The sequence below is a fragment of the Hemiscyllium ocellatum genome, chromosome 13 (genome assembly GCF_020745735.1).
Source record: "Hemiscyllium ocellatum isolate sHemOce1 chromosome 13, sHemOce1.pat.X.cur, whole genome shotgun sequence".
NCBI classification, from domain to species: domain Eukaryota; kingdom Metazoa; phylum Chordata; class Chondrichthyes; order Orectolobiformes; family Hemiscylliidae; genus Hemiscyllium; species Hemiscyllium ocellatum.
The window spans coordinates 37,080,883-37,097,552 of NC_083413.1; the positions used below are offsets into that span (position 1 = coordinate 37,080,883).

General features: G+C 40.2%; 1 protein-coding gene across 1 annotated transcript in view; it reads right to left on the minus strand.

Moving 5' to 3' along the window:
* Positions 1-16,670, minus strand: part of LOC132821863 (chloride channel protein 2-like) — a 605,050-nt gene that overhangs the window by 64,982 nt on the left and 523,398 nt on the right. The window contains exons 17-18 of the mRNA XM_060834763.1: positions 13,962-14,152; positions 3,337-3,448 (exon numbers count right to left, since the gene is read on the minus strand). Of these exons, the coding sequence (XP_060690746.1) occupies positions 3,337-3,448; positions 13,962-14,152 (303 nt within the window). The remainder of the gene's footprint in view (positions 1-3,336; positions 3,449-13,961; positions 14,153-16,670) is intronic.

Consider the following 16,670-nt stretch of genomic DNA (forward strand, 5'->3'; position numbering starts at 1 on the left):
GTCCCAAGTAAGCATATGGCAATGCAGAGAAGAGAAGGTGAATTTTATTACGCAGTTAAAAGAACGTTCAGTACCATGGAGATACTGGTGATTACTAACGGATCTGAAATGGAAGAGTGAAATTTGAGCCAACATGCATGTGGAACATTCAGAGCTTATAACAGCTGATGTAAAGAGATGCATTGGATAATCTTTCCCTTCATTTAAATTAACAGCATTTTTTAGAGTCATAGAGTCGTACAGCACAGAAACATTTTGTTTGACTTTGGCTCTGAATTTAATTATTCTTCAAATTTTCACTCACATCTTACATTTATTTGTTTTTTTTTAACGTCTCTTTTTATCCCGTGCACTTTTCTCTCTACATCTCTGAGAATGGAAGTTAATACCTGGTACAAGTCCATCAACGCTGATAACGGTAGTACAATTCTTCCTGCATTGCCTCATGTAAAGACTCCATTCATGTATACAAGGCAGTCTATCTCCTTGACAATACCAGTTTCCACGTAACAACTTCTGAAATATCTCACTTTATCCCGAAGTTAAAGATCCCCTGCTAAACTGCTGGACATGACCTTCAACCACATTTGTCCCATTTCCATTTTTTCTTCACATAAGTTTTAGGCGCACCCCATCCTTTAATCTATGCTATGGTCTCCACTGTGCTCACTTTCCATCCCGCCAGCCTCTGTATTTGCATTCAACAGATCATTTTCCTGCCATTTCTACCACCTTATAATTTCATAACCTAACATAATTTCATTCTCCAACCTCTGCAGGTCACTTGAGTCACTCTAACACCTATTTCATCTTCTCTGCTTCCTCAGGTACCTTCATAAGTAAGGTGAGGATCAATGCTGCCTGATCTATTGAATATTTGCAGAAATATCTGCTTATGTTGAAGTTAGACAATGCCCCTGGATTTGTCACTGCAAACAGAGACTTAGTGGAGATCTGTTGTAGCTATTTAATATTGAAGACTTGGAAAGCAAGCAATATCTGAGGTGATTGACTTGGGCAGAAATGGTGTCTGCAAACATAAATCAATAAAGAGAGACAGACAGTTATCAAACTGTGGAACAGCATTCCTTAGAAATTCCAGGATTTCATACACCTCCATGCCTACTATCTGAAGCTGAACTAAACGATTTGCAATTTCAAACTTCTATTTGAGTCTGAGCTGAGTTACTAATTCTGTATCTTCACTATTGTTTAACCTGTCTACTTCCACTTCGCAAAAGTCATTTTTCCCACACTTGCCTCAGCCCATTACTGTTGAAACCTTCCTCTATTTTTTTTTTGTTAACTCTGGCCTCAACAGTTCCAATTCTTTCCAAAGCAGCTTCCCATAATCTTCCACCTGAAAACTTGACATTATCAAAACATTGCTGCTCCTGATCTAATTCTTCCCCTACAACCCTCACAGTCCATCAGCTGACTACACTGGCCCCAAGTTAGGTAACAACTCCAATTTACATTTCCCATCCTTTTTTTCAAATCTTATATGGTTTCACCCCTCCCTATCTTTAATTGTCTACAACACTAAACCCTCCGAGATACATATGCATCTTCATTGCTGTTCAATTACTGAGCATCCTAATTTTAAGTATGCCACATGTTACCTGTGTCTGAAGATAGAGTCACAGAAATTAACAGCAAGGAAACAGAACCTTTGGTCCAACTTGTCCATGCCGACCAGATATCCTAAATAACTCTAGTCCCACTTGCCAACATTTGGTCCATATCCCTCTAAATCCTTCCTATTCATATGCCTAGGAGAAAGTGAGGACTGCAGATGCTGGAGATCAGAGCTGAAAATGTGTTGGTGGAAAAGCGCAGCAGGTCAGGCAGCATCCAAGGAGCAGGAGAATCGATGTTTCGATAATGAGCCCTTCTTCAGGAAGCCTCGATTCTCCTGCTCCTTGGATGCTGCCTGACCCGCTGCGCTTTTCCAGCAACACATTTTCAGCTCTATTCATATGCCTATCCAGGTGCTTTTAAATGTTGTAATTGGAGCAGTCTCCATCACTTCCTCTGGCAACTCATTCCATACCTGTACCCCTTTGTGTGAAAAAGTTGCCCCTTTTAAATTCTTCCCCTCTCACCTTAAACCTATGCCCTCTAGTTTTGGACAGCCCCACCCTGGTGAAATGGCTACATATCCTATTCAAGCCCTTCATGATTTTGTAAATCTCTGTAAAGTCACCCCTCAGAGAAAAATAGTCCCAATCTAGTCAGCTTCTCCCTACAGCTCAAACCCTCCAAACCTGGCAAATTCCTTGTAATCCTTTTCTGAACAGATGCCTGAACCTTTTTGTTATGAAATTTCTTCCCTAAATCTCGCAGATTCTTTCCATCTCTGTTCTCCTTTAAAACCATTCTCCCTGACCAAGATTTTCATCTTCTCATCAAATATTCTTTACTTGCTGGAGTACTACATTTTGTCTCATAAAGCTCCTATGAACCATGTTTTACTATGCTAATGGCACCATATAAGTGCAGCTTGGTATATCCCTTTGCAGTCTTCAGTCAAAGCAGGTTTCGAGGGTGTGAACTAGCCATACAGTCATCAGTCAAGATTTTAAAGCAAAAACTGAAAGAACTGTGGATGCTGTAAATCCAAAACAAAAACAGAAGCTGCTGGGAAAGCTCAGTAGGTCTGGTAGCCCCTGTAGAGAGTAGTCAAAGTTAATGTTTCGGATCAAGTGACCCTTCCTCAGAATTTTAAGATTTTAAAGTAATGGATTCTAATCATATTTCAGGATTTCCACTCCTACGTCCACATTTAAAGTAAAAACTTGTCATGCTGTCTTTCAACCATGTTCCAGTGCCTTAAACTAGATGTAGAATGTGAATTGTACCTCAACACACTTTGTTTAAGCAGTTTCTTTTAAAATTGTGCACCCAGGAGTTCTAATAGACAGTGTCGAACAGAAGTATGCATAGATTTAATTCTTTTAACATATAGTCTTATTCTGCATAGATGTTCGAGCAGTGGCTTTCAAAATGGCCAAAAACAGGTTAAATATTTTAAGCAGAGTTAAGCTCACTGAAAATGTCTTCCAGGTTGAATATGACATTATTGAACTCAACGTCAAATTTTTGAATGCGACCTAGTTAACTGGTGTACACCAGTGTAATGAATATTTTTGCATAATTTCCCACATGATGTAGAGCATAGCAGTTTGTGTTACTGTAGGTATACACCACCCGAAAGAGCAGACCTTTGGATTTTTCCTGAAGTGCTAAAAAGCTAAGGAACAGTTTCTATGGAAACAGAATGTTCGCTGAGAACTTCTTCGTTTCTACTCACTGCGTGCCATGTTTTATGCTTACCTGTTCCTGATGCAATATCATGAGAACTGCTTGGAACTCGTTTTAATGCTGGTTTCAATGGCTTCTGTGATCCATTTCGAGTTGGAGAAAATGACGACTCCTCAGTACCAATCTTTGGAGAAACAAAATTAGGTGTGTCAGAAATGCATGTATTAATAAATGAGACCTTGTTATTGATACCTTATAGATATTGATTCAAAATACTGTTCATTTTCATACATATAGTCACCCAACCGAGAGGTTAACATAGACATAATTTAGATGATACTAACATCACATTGCTAAATTCAAAATGTTACAGTATATTGCAACAACACAGCAAGCGAAACAGATTCAGAAGCTAAAACTGTTGAAATATGGTAAACAATGGGAAACATAAATCCAGAATGCATAACTTTTTTTTGTAGGCTGAATATTTGGCTTGATGATGGTGTCCTCATTGACTAATATTCCAGAGGCCCAGAGTACTGTATGGGGGCAGGTATTGTAATGGCTAACCACTGAAGCTAGTGCAATCTAAAGACTGCCAAATGTACATAAATGTCCTGCTAAGGACAAGTACATTTTATTTTGAAAGGAGATAAAATGAGAGATCCAGAGTACTTAGTAAGACAATAAAGCTACAAGATTCCATAGTTTTGAACAAATAGTAATATATTTTACTATGATTTTTCTGATTTGAGCTACAAACTGAAGTGGCGTTGAACACTTCTCTGCAGTTAAGATACCAAGAGAATTTTGAAAAATTCAAGTAGTGCCCAGTTTTAGCAGCATAAGACAATGTTCTTGTTGCAGCAGTGAGGTTGATACATTGAGTCAGAGTGGCACCAGGAATTTTGGATATTAAACAAAGTATACCTGACAACAGACCTTAGATTGATCGAAAAACAGTTTACCACAGATTTATTAATGCAGTGCAACCAGAGACATCAAGAGCCTACGACAATAAGACATCTCTCTCCATGTGGGTGAAAAGACAACCAAGCCAAAATGTTTAAAAGGAAGAATTCTAACAAGACAAAACATAGGTCCACTGGATCACCTTTCGAATCAAAGAATGGCCATCACTTTATAGAAAACAGCATGTATAATTGCTGAAAATTAAAGGAACGGAGATAATCGGGGCGGGGGTTGGGGGGGGGGGGGTGGGGGGGATGCCAAGGGGGCATGGTGGCTCAGTGGTTAGCCCTGCTGCCTCACAGCACCAGGGATCCAGGTTCAATTCCAGCCTTGGAACATGAAGTTTGCACATTCTCCCCATGTCTGCATGGGTTTCCTCCGCGTGCTCTGGTTTCCTCCCACAGTCCAAAGATGTGCAGGTCAGGTGAATTGGCCATGCTAAATTGCCCATAGTGTTAGATGCATTAGTCAGGGGAAAATGGATGTGGGTGGGTTACTCTTCGGAGGATTGGTGTGGACTTGTTGGGCCGAAGGGCCTGTTTCCACACTGTAGGGAATCCAATCTCAGTATATTTTAAACTTATTGTGGTTTGAACTTTTGATCTTCAGAATTCCGTTCCATGCTGATAGTCTTTCCAGTCATAATGTGTATGTAATACGTCTGTCTTTTATGTGTCTTATTAGTGAGTAAGTATGTGTATTTGGGTTTTTAAATGATGTATAGTTTAAATCACACAGTAGAAGATCAGTGATCCTTTCTTTTCTCTGGCATTTGAGAAAGCCAAGTGCTTTTTCCCTGGATAGCAGTTAGTGAGACAAATTGGTCACCTTGATGGTCTATACTTACATTTTATATACTTTGTGATGGTTTTTGGAACAGTGCTGCATGATTATCACCACATATCAAATATCAAATGCAATCAACACCGATTACTCAGATTTTTCAGCAACTTCCCAGATGCTAATTGGCATAGTGGGCCATTAAATCAAAGAATTCTTCACTTCCTAAATGGTGGTGGTTAACACTGCTGCCTCACAGTACCAGGGACCTGGGTTTGATTCCACCCTTAGGTGGCTGTGTGGAGTGTGCATGTTTCTCCCTGTGCCTGCATGGATTTCCTCCCACAGTCCAAAGATGTACAAGTTATGTGGATTGGCCATGCTAAATTACCCACAGTGTAGAGGGATGTGCAGGCTAGATGGATTAGCCATGGGAAATGTAGGGTTATAGGATGGGGTGTGGGTCTTGGTGGGATGCTCTTCAGAGGGTCAGCATAGACTCGATGGGCTGAATGGCCTGCTTCCACATTATATGGATTCTATGATACTTCAGAAGAGCTGGAGGAAATTGGTCAATCTCCCAGGGACTAACTGATCCAGAAACAAACAGTTATTCAAATACTAATCCAGGAACAAACATAGTTGGCCAACCAGCAAAAGATTTCATTGGGCTTCCTATACTTATAGTAGAACCCAGGCAGAAGAAAGAATTCAGTGATATTATTTCAATGACATAAGACAACTTCTTCATTTTATCAACAGAGGAAGTCAGAGACTTGACAGGACTGGTGGAAAAGTTCAATTCCTTGTCTCAAACAGAACAGTCAATTCCAGTGACAAAGAAAGAACTAGGTGAGCAACAATCTTTTAGTAACATGACTGATTGACTGAAATGCCTTCTTTGCCAGTCAAATAATCATAGAGGGCAAAAGATGATATGCAGTCTGATGAATAACTTGAGTGAGGTAAGCTGCAATTTGAATAAATTATACCAGACCAACAACAAATTCAGGACATAAACAAGAAAGTGAGACTGCTTGGTTTAACCATCCAGCATGTTGAAAAAAAAGAGAATGCCTCTTCAAGTCAGAATGATATTGTTTGGTTCAGAAATCTAGGCTACTACAAGGAAGACAGTATTTGTTTCAACACAGTTGTTTAACGGATGTTTGCACAATTATAAAGTTCTCCAGATGCTGTTTTGGAGCAAATGCCAGAGTTTCAGGGAAGAACTCCTAGCAAAAATACTTCAGGAGGTTAAAGATCCTACAGAGTCATAGACATGGACAGCACAGCTACAGACCCTTCAGTCCAACTCATCCCTGCTGACCAGACATCTTAAATTAATCTATTCCCATCTGCCAGCATTTGGCCCATATCCCTCTAAACCCTTCCTATTCATTAACCTATTCAGATACCTTTTAAATCTTGCAACTGTACCAGCCTTTACCACTTCCTATGGCAGCTTATTCCATACACCTTCTATGCACCAACTTCTATTTAAATTTTAGATTCCCTACAGTGTGGAAACAGGCCCTTCGTCCACACTGACCCTCCGAAGAGCATCCCACCCAGACCCATTTCCCTCTGACTAATGCACCTAACACTATGGGCAATTTAGCATGGCCAATTCACCTGACCTGCACATCTTTGGGCTGTGGGAGGAAACTTGAGCACCTGGAGGAAATCCACGCAGACACTGGGAGAATGTGCAAACTCCACACAGACAATCAATCACCCGAGGCTGGAATCGAACCCGGGTGTCTGGTGCTGTGAGGCAGCAGTGCTAACCACTGAGCCTCCATGCCGCCCCATCTATGTGAAGAAATTGCCCCTTACGCCCTTTTATGTCTTTCCCCTCTCATTCTAAACCTATGCCCTCTTGTTTTGGACTCTCCCACCTTGGGAAAAAGACCTTGGCTATTTACCTTATCCATGCACCTTATGATTTTATAAATCTCTATAAGTCACCCTTCATCCAGGGAAAAAAGCCCCAGCCTACTCAGCGTATCTTAACAGCTCAAACCCTTCAGCCCCAGCAACATCCTTCTAAATCTTTACTGCACCCTTTCAAATTTAACAACATCTTTCCTATAGCAGGGAGACAAGAATTGAATGCAGTATTCTAAAAGTGCCCTAACCAATGTCCTGCACAGTCTCTGGATAAGGTAATGGCCCAAAAATGTTTGAAATGAATATCCTCTCCCCGAAGAATAGTCAAGAGATAAAAGTTTCTCTGATGGAGAAATGACCCATGAATTAGAACCAAGGTCAACAGTCCTCAAGTGAATGATGTATTATTCTTGCACTGCTGGAGAGTGCATTCTGGGAAAATTGTGAAGTACCCAGATTGCCTGGCCTTGTGAAATCAAAAACCTGGATGGAAATGGAGTCGTGGTAAATGCCATGTAGTTGTCATATACGCATTGCATATAGTATTTCACAATTGAGAAATGCTTCGGGGGTATTTTGTGTTTTTATTATATTGCGTTCCACCTCTCTGAGGATGTCTCACTCATAGCCAGATGGTGAAGACTGTGAGTTCTACACTAGCCTTTGTGGGGAACATGTGTATTCTGTTCAGTCACTTGGATTCCTAGTAACTACCTGACTTATAATGCAGCTGCACTTATTGCTATCATGCGATAAACCATCTTGTTAATTAAGAACAGTGACTCTCCACAGAAGCCTCTACAGTTGTGTATCCTCTGCTACTGATCATTGGACAAACTCTAGACGAAAGTATAGAGGGATTAGGAGCTGAGAAAATTACTTGAACACTTTGCTCGAGGTCAATCCCAACCCTCAGATTAAGAAATTCAAATTTGATCTATAATCAGGAGAGTGAGACTGCAGATAAGGTTATAGGGACTCAAGAATGAGGTTTTGCAACTGCCAAACAGATACAAGGTTCTTGCAAGCTGTGTGGATGAAAATGAGAACTGCAGAGAAAGTGAGTGAAGTGACCACTGCACCTCAGTGCAGGGAGCCAATCAAGTTGGATAGGGATGTATGGAAATAGGAATACAGTTAGGGTTTGGGAAATCCAATAGCAGGATAGGCAATGTTTTCTGCAGCTGTGAGCATGAGGTTGCCTATCCATTGCTAGAGTTAAGGACTTCGTCTTGGGGCAGGAACTTGGAGTGGGGGAGGAGCGATCTAATTGCATCCACACTGGTAGCAAAGACATTGAGAGATCTGGAAAGAAGGGTGTGCTGAAAGAATTTGAACAGTTCAGATTAAATTTAAAAAGCAGAGCTTCCGAGGTAAAATTCTCAAATTTACGACCTTATCCACAGGCAAACTGTCAGAGGGTAATGACATCAAGGATTTATATGCGTGGCTCAAGTAATGGTGTGGGAGGAAGGCGATTCCACTCATGGTACAAGTTCTGGGGTTAAAGGTAGCTGTTCCAGTGGGATGGGTTTCACTTGAAACATGCTGGAACCACCACACCTCAGGCAAGGGGAGAGGTTGAGAGGGCGGGATCTTCATGGTAACCTCAGCTAGTCCAGGAATTGAACCCACGCTGTTGGCATTACTCTGCATCACAAACCAGCTGTCCAGCCCAATGAGCTTAAAGGCAAGAAATTGGAGGTAAGATTAGATTACTTACAGTGTGGAAACAGGCCCTTCGGCCCAACAAGTCCACACTGACCCGCCGAAGCGCAACCCACCCATTCCCCTACATTTACTCCTTTACCTAACACTACGAGCAATTTAGCATGGCCAATTCACCTGACCTGCACATTTTTGGACTGTGGGAAGAAACCCATGCAGACATGGGGAGAATGTGCAAACTCCACACAGTCAGTCGCCTGAGTCAGGAATTGAACCCGGGTCTCTGGCGCTGTGAGGCAGCAGTGCTAACCACTCTGCCACCGTGCCACCCACAAAGTTAAGAGTTAAGATTTATCAGATCAGGCACGAATGATAGAGCAGACTTGATGGCCTTAATGACTACTGCATTCCTCACTGATATTTCAATCTAATGTCTTATGGAATACAATATGGGAAACTGTGAGATCACACACTTTGGTAGGAAGAGTAGAGGCATAGACTATTTAGTAAATGGAGAGAAAATTCAGAAATCTGAAGGGCAAAAAGACTTGAGAGTCCTAGTTCAGAATTCTCTCAAGGTAAATTTGCAGATTGAGAGCGTAATTAGGAAGGCAGATACAATGTTGGCCTTTATTTCGAGAGGACTAGAATATAAAAGCAGGGATGTACTTCCAAGGCTTTGTAAGGCTCTGGTCAGACCACATTTAGAATATTGCAAGCAATTTTGGGCCCCATACCTCAGAAAGGATGTACTGGCCCTGGAGCAGGCCCAGAGGAGGTTCACTAGAATGATTCCAGAAATGAAAGGCTTAACGTGTGAGGGACGTTTGGGGACTCTGGGTCTATACTCAATGGAGTTTAGAAGCACGAGGGGAATCTAATGGAATACTGAATGGCCTAGATAGAATTGACACTGGGAAGATGCTTCCATTAGCAGGAGAGATTGGGACCTGAGAGTAAAGGAAAGGGGTCTTAGAATAAAGGGAAGATGCTTTAGAACAGAGACGAGGAGAAAATTCTTCAGCCAGAGAGTGGTGAATCAATGGAGTTCACTGCCACAGAAGGCCATGGAGGCCAGGTGAATGTAAGACAGAGACAGCTAGGTTCTAGATTGTCAAGGGGATCAAAAGTTATAGGGAGAATGGGTTTGAGAAACAGTCTCAATGGGCCAAATGGCCTAATATCTGCTCCTATATTTTATCGTCTTATGTTCAAAGCAAATAGCCTATAGTGTCACTTTAGCTGCTATAACAGACAAACTTAACTTAATATTAAATAATGAAGTTTAGAATCAGAAATGGTGGAATGAGATGGCAGGGAGGGAGGGAGGTATGTAGAAAACTAAACTAAAAGAATTAGGGAGATCATACTGAGTAAAGATATATTTTTCCTTCAATTTCTGAGTGTTATTCAAAAGTTATTGTTAGATTATAATCTCCTGAAAGAAAACCAGTCTATTTTGAATGACACTCATGATGTTTAGGAAAGGGATATTGGGAGCGCGGAGATTACCATAAAATGGAGTACTGAGTGATATTGTTTGCTCCATAGGTCATGGTTTTATTGAAATTAAATGCAATGTACCCTGTGTCTGGTGAACTTAACATGCAAACAGTTCATAACAGATCAAGGAAGACATGTTAAAAGTGATCAAACTTGAAATTCTACACAGACAAAAAGGAATATTTAGATTTGTGAAAAGCATCTGTCCTATTAGTGTCATATACTATACCGAATCAATTTCCATTCTAGTGGTTGATCAGTGTTATTCATGAATTATTACATAAGCTTGTCAAGCACCACAGTATTTTTTGTTTGATATCAATATATTTGTACTTCTTGTGTTAACATCTCCAGTTGGACATTTCAGTGAGTTATACAGCTGCCTCCCAATTCCACAATAGATTTATTTGGTAGCAATACATTCATCCAAGTAAAGAAATTTGCTGACACTGATGAAATAGTTTCCTGGCAGTGTGGGTAGAACAGAATAATTAAGAGCAAGGTAGAAGAATTGATTATCTATTCTAAGCAACAACACCCACCACAATGGAGGTGTTAGAATTTGGATTCAGTGACTTCTGACATGGAAAATGTATCAAAATTAACAAAATGTTCCAAAAATCATGCATCTTTCAATGAAGTACTTTTTGAACCAAAGTCGCTGTTGTAATACAATGTGGCAGCAAGTTATGCCAGAGAAGTCCTACCAATAACAACATGTTCTAAAATTATTAAACACAATATTGAGTCCTGAAGGCTGTCGTGTCTCTATGTGGAAGGTGAAATGTTGTTCTCCAGCTTGCATTGAGTCTTGCTGGAGCACTTCATCAGGCCTGGCATGGGAACACAGTGGTGTGTTGAAGTGTTAGACAACTGGAGCATCAGGGTCATTTTCTGGACATGATGTAAAGCGGTCACCTAGACTGCATTTCATATCCCCAGTGGACAGACCACATTGTCAGCAGCTAGCTAATCTCCATTACTGACATGGATTAAGAGATTAATGTTGAGTGACCTGCTAGGTGAATTCACTTGTTTGTCATTGAATGGGGATCTTTTATACTTGAAAAGGCAGGCACGATTTCAATCTCTGACAGAACAACATCTCTTCAGTACTGCACTGGAATGTCAGTCAAATTATCTTTTCAAATCATTTAAATGAAAATTAAGCACTCAAATGTCTGCCTTGGAGATAAGAGTGCTACCATTAAGTGTAAAATCCAAGGCTAGGTATCATCTTCATGTTCCACCTCTTACACTATCCAGAAGGGAGCTCTCAATTTGAATTAAACTTGAAATTCCTTGTTCACTAATCATGAGGAGTTTTTTTTTGCTGATAATTAAAGATGGAGTTGCAGAATGGCTGTTTTTTTAAAAACAGGATTTGACTAAATTTCAGTGCCATTGATCCTTACAATCTAAATAGTTTACTGCATTAAAAAAACCAAGATATGGTCAATGTCTGAATATTCACTCCAAGATTCAGGAGTTGCAAAATGAGGACAATTCCAGGCACCACAAACCCAACCAGGTAAAACTGTGTGACTCTGGAAAGAGCTGGGAGGATGTCACATGCAGAGGCGGGCAGGCTGGAAGGACTGTCTTTTACACTCAGGTTAAAATAAAGTATGGACCAAGTGTATGTACTTAACAAGAATTCCTACTCATTGCAAAAAAGATTCCAGCTCAGATAAATAATTATGAACCGTGGACCTGTAATTCTACATGTTAAAAACCCTGACCTCCTCACAACGCTCCCCAGCACACATACTGACACACAAAAAAATGTGTCATGGGTGGAGGGTAAGACTGGGAAGGCAGTTCAATAGTTCCTGTCCACAGATCTCACTGTGATTATCCTTTTAGCTTGTTATGACCTACGGCTTCTCAAATCTCCATCTCCTGGTATTTTCACTTGCCTGCAAAAGTATAGGGTGCCTGATTCACACTTTTACAGTTTCTGATTTATTGGTTAAGAGTCACAGCTCACAGGAACTGAGGAGGTAAAATAAGATGACTTTCTTTTTACTTTTTTATACTGCAGAGAAAATGACACCTCCTTCGTTTTCAGAGGTCTGATGGTTTCTGCCCAAACTTTCACACAAGCTGTTCTACTACTTGGGAGCCAATTGCTGGTAGAAGGTCTTTCTGATCAACAGCTGGTCACTATTACCAGACCAATCAACTACTTTTCGCCAGCTGAATCTCCCTGTATACATGTCTCCTAAATCCAACTCATCTGTAGTAACATCCTCACTGCTTGAACAAACACCAGTCCAAACAGCACTTAGAATGAGGGTTAGGCAACTTGCTTTTAAAATGTGCAGTGATCTTTTCCACTATCCTTGATTTTAAAGCAGTACCATTTCCATTTCTAGCCATAATAAAAATACAGAAAACCATGATGATATAGATTTACACTTACCTTTTGCAAAGATGCCTCATGACCATATCCAAAAGGGGTACGTATCTCACCAAGAAAGTTGCTAGCAGCGTTAGGCTTTCTGCCACCAGATCTAAACTGCACAAGTTGTGGTTTGGCCATCCTTTTTATCAGATCACTCCGATATAGTTAACTTTAACATGTGCAGTGGGTTCCATTAACTGCAGATGTAGAAATCAGAAACCTTCCCAATGATCCCCCTCCCTCTCTAACAAAAATGGCAGATGCCATGTTTGGAGACAGTACTACTGGATTTTGGTGGATACTACCATTTTTTGTAAAACGGGAGAGGATCTCTACCTGCGTGAAAATTCAGGCCTTGGTATCGGCTCTGTCTCTATCAACAGCATTGTCAATTCTGAGTAAGTAACTTGCGAGTTTAAGTCCCACTCCAAAGGCCAAGCATTAAAATCTAAATTGCCACTCCAGTGCAGTAGTGGGGAAGTGCTACATTTTCAGAGGTATCACCTTTCCGATAAGACATTGCGCAGATGCTCTTGGTGTTCTCTTAGGTAGGTGTAAATGATCTCATGGCACAATTTTGAAGAATAGGAGAATTAAACTGACCAATATTTACCACTTAATCCACAACAAAGAAATTGTTGATCTGGTCGTGACCACATGGTCATTTGTGGGAAGATGATGTGCACAATTGGCTTTAGTGCTTTCTATGTTACAACAACTTATATTTATTTGGCACCTTTAACATAAAAAAATTCCAAAGTGCTTCACTGGAACACACTAAGACACTATAATAACTACAAAGTGATTTTAGGTCAGATGAATAAAACCTGGATCAAAGAAATCAGATTTATGGAGTGATGTTAAAAAAGGAAAGAGAGACAGAGATGTGTAGGGAGAGAATTCAAGCGCTTAGAGGCCAGCCAATTAAAGGCAAACCAACCAATGATGCAGCCATTAAAAGTAAATACTCAGGAGTTCACAATTAGATCAGCAAAGGGGCCTTGGAGGGATTGTGGGACTGGAAGAAGCTAGAGATACAAAGAGATGAAACCACAGAGTGATTTTAAAACAAGGCTAAGAATTTTAAAACAAGGCTAAGAATTTTCAAATTAAGACTTTTTTTGACTGGTGGCGAGTTTAGGTTCATGCATATATTGGTAATCAGTGTTTTGGACTATTTTTATCCTTCTCACATGTTAGCATTTCTGAAAAAGCCAACACTTGTTTCCTATCTCTAATTTCATTGAGAAGGTGGTAGACAGCCATCAGTTTGAACTGCTGTAGTTCATCTAGTACAGGTTCACTCAGACTCTTAGACATGAAATACACTATATAAATACAAGTCACTTTCTTTTCTGACTTAAAATTAATGAGGGTATCTGTAAGGCGAGATCCAGAGATAAATGGATTGGTCCTACATGAATTATGAATTCAATGATCAAAAAGCTTCCTCATCTCTGCTTCAACCTCTCACCTCAAATCTGACCCCAGGATCATGCACATCTTTGATTCCTTCATCAATAATTCGGTGGCTATCTGCATCCATCTTCTTCTCGGTCTGAGCTTTCTCTTTCAGATAGTCCATCCTCCGCCGTCGACTCAACTGATTATCAATAAGAGTTTGCAACTGACTCCTTTCAATGGAGCCCAGTAGAATCATGGAATCTAAAGGCAAAAGCAGTTCCAACAATTCATTACATATTTACAGACTTGAACACTGAAACACACTTGATTAACTTCAACAATCTACACTTGTTAAGGTCAGACATCGGCAATCACCCACTTCCATGTTTTCACATTTGTTTTACCAACATAATCCAGCAGATAAGTAACAATGATTAAGATAAACAAAACAGATTATCTTAAAAGCCATTGTGTACAGAGTGCCTTGCAATTGTTAAATGAAGATAGAAAGGTTTTACTTCATTCAGCTGTAAGTTAGAGCATACCATATTCAAAAAGGAAATGAACATTTACTTTAAAGTACAGAATATTTCCCAGTATTACTTTGTGCAATGGTAAGACTACTTCCAGCTGGATAAATCTTATACCAAAGAAAGATTATAATACAGGAACTCTGCAATCACATTGTTCAATTTTCAAAACTGGATAGGAGTTCATAGCAAAAAGTATGCAAACTGCATATGTTGGAAGCAACAGTCATCTGTTTTAATTTGGAATATGAAGTTGATTAATCAATGTCACAGTTAAGATTGTACAAACTGCTAATCTGCAGAGCTAAGGAATTGCTTTGTTTACATTCATCAGTGGATCTGCTTGTTTACCTTCTCGAACCGTACCAACAGTGATTTATGAAGTTAACTACTAGTCTGCAAAATCATTGTTCTATTAAATTATTTAAAGGCTTCTGATCCTTGCCCTATGCTTGCAGTGTATTGCCCACCAAGCTACAAATAACTAATTGTCTCGCTCTATAACGGAGAGAGGTGCCTAGTCATAGAAACAGTAGAACAGGAGTAGGCCATTCAGCCATTTGGGCTTGCTCTGACATTCAATATAATCATGGTTGATCATCCAACTTAGTGCCCTGTTCCTGCTTTCTCTCCATACCCTTTGATCCCTTTAGCCCTAAGAACTATATTTAACTTGTTTTTGAAAATATTCAATACTTTGGCCTCAACCACTTTCTATGTTAGAGAATTCCAGAGGCTCACCATTCTCTGGGTGAAGAAATTTCTCTTCACCTTAGTCACAAATGGCCAATTCTATATCCTTAGATGTAACTTCTGATTTTGGACTCTTTGGTCATTGGAACCAACCTTTCTTCATTTCCCCTGTCTGGTTCTGCTAGAATGTTATAGTTTCTATGAGATTCCCCCTCTCATTCTTTTAAAATCCAATGGACATAGATCTAAACAACCCAGTCTGTCTCCATATGTCATTCTGACATCTCAGGCATCAGTCTGGTAAGCCTTTGTTACACTCCCTCCAAAACCAGAAAATCCTTATTAAGGCAATGAGACCAAAACTGCACACAATACTCCAGTGTGTGGTTTCACCAAGGACCTATACAACTGCAGCAAGACATCCCTACTGCTCTACTTGAATTCTTTCCTATGAGGGCCTATGTACCATTCACCATCTTCACTGCCAGCTGTATCTCCATGTTTATATTCAGTGATAATATAGAAGGACAACCAGGCCTCACTGCACCTTCCCCTTTTCCCCAATCTAATCTTTTTCAGATAATAAATCATCTTTGAGGTTTTGCTACCCAAAGTTAATTGCTTGTCATTTATCCACATTATACTTCATCTGCCATGCATTTGCCCAGTCACTCAACTTGTCCAAATCACACCGAAGCATCTCAACCTTCTCCTCATAGTTCACGCTCCCATCCAGCTTTGTGTTGTCTGCAAACTAGGCGATATTACACTTAATTCTCTCATCTAAATCATGCACATATACTGGAAATACCTGGGGTACAAGCGCTGATCCCAACGGTATCCCACTGGTCCCTGAATGCCATGTAGAAAGTGACCTATTTATTCCTACATTTTGTTTCTTGTCTGCTAACAAGTAGTCTATCCATGTCAGTACACTAATCTCAATTCCATGCACTTGAAATTTACATGCTAATCTCTTATGTGGTACATTATTGAATGTCTTTTGAAAGTCAAAGGAAACCATATTCATTGGCTATCCCTTATGAACTTAACTAATTACATCCTCAAAAAATTCCAGTAGATTTAGAGGGAAATCAGTAGGGCAAAAAAAGGGACATGAAATAGTTTTGTGAAATGGAGTTAAGGAGAATCCAAAGGCTTTTACAAATACATAAAGGACAAAAGGTAACTAGGGAGAGAATAGGGCCCCTCAAAGATCAACAAGGTGGGTTTTGTATGGAGCCGCAGGAGAGGGGGGAGATACTAAACGAGTATTCAGTGTTTACTGTGCAAAAGGACATGGCAGAGAATATAGGGAAATAGATGGTGACATCTTTAAAATTGTGCATATTACAGAGGAGGGAGTGCTGGATGTCTTGAAACACATAAAAGTGGATAAATGCCCAGTAGCTCATCAGGTGTACCCTAGAACCCTGTGGGAAGTTAGGGAAGTGATTGCTTGGCCTCTTGCTGAGATATATGTATTATCAATAGTCACAGGTGAGGTGCCGGAAGACTGGAGGTTGGCCGACGTGGTGCTACTACTTATGAAAGGT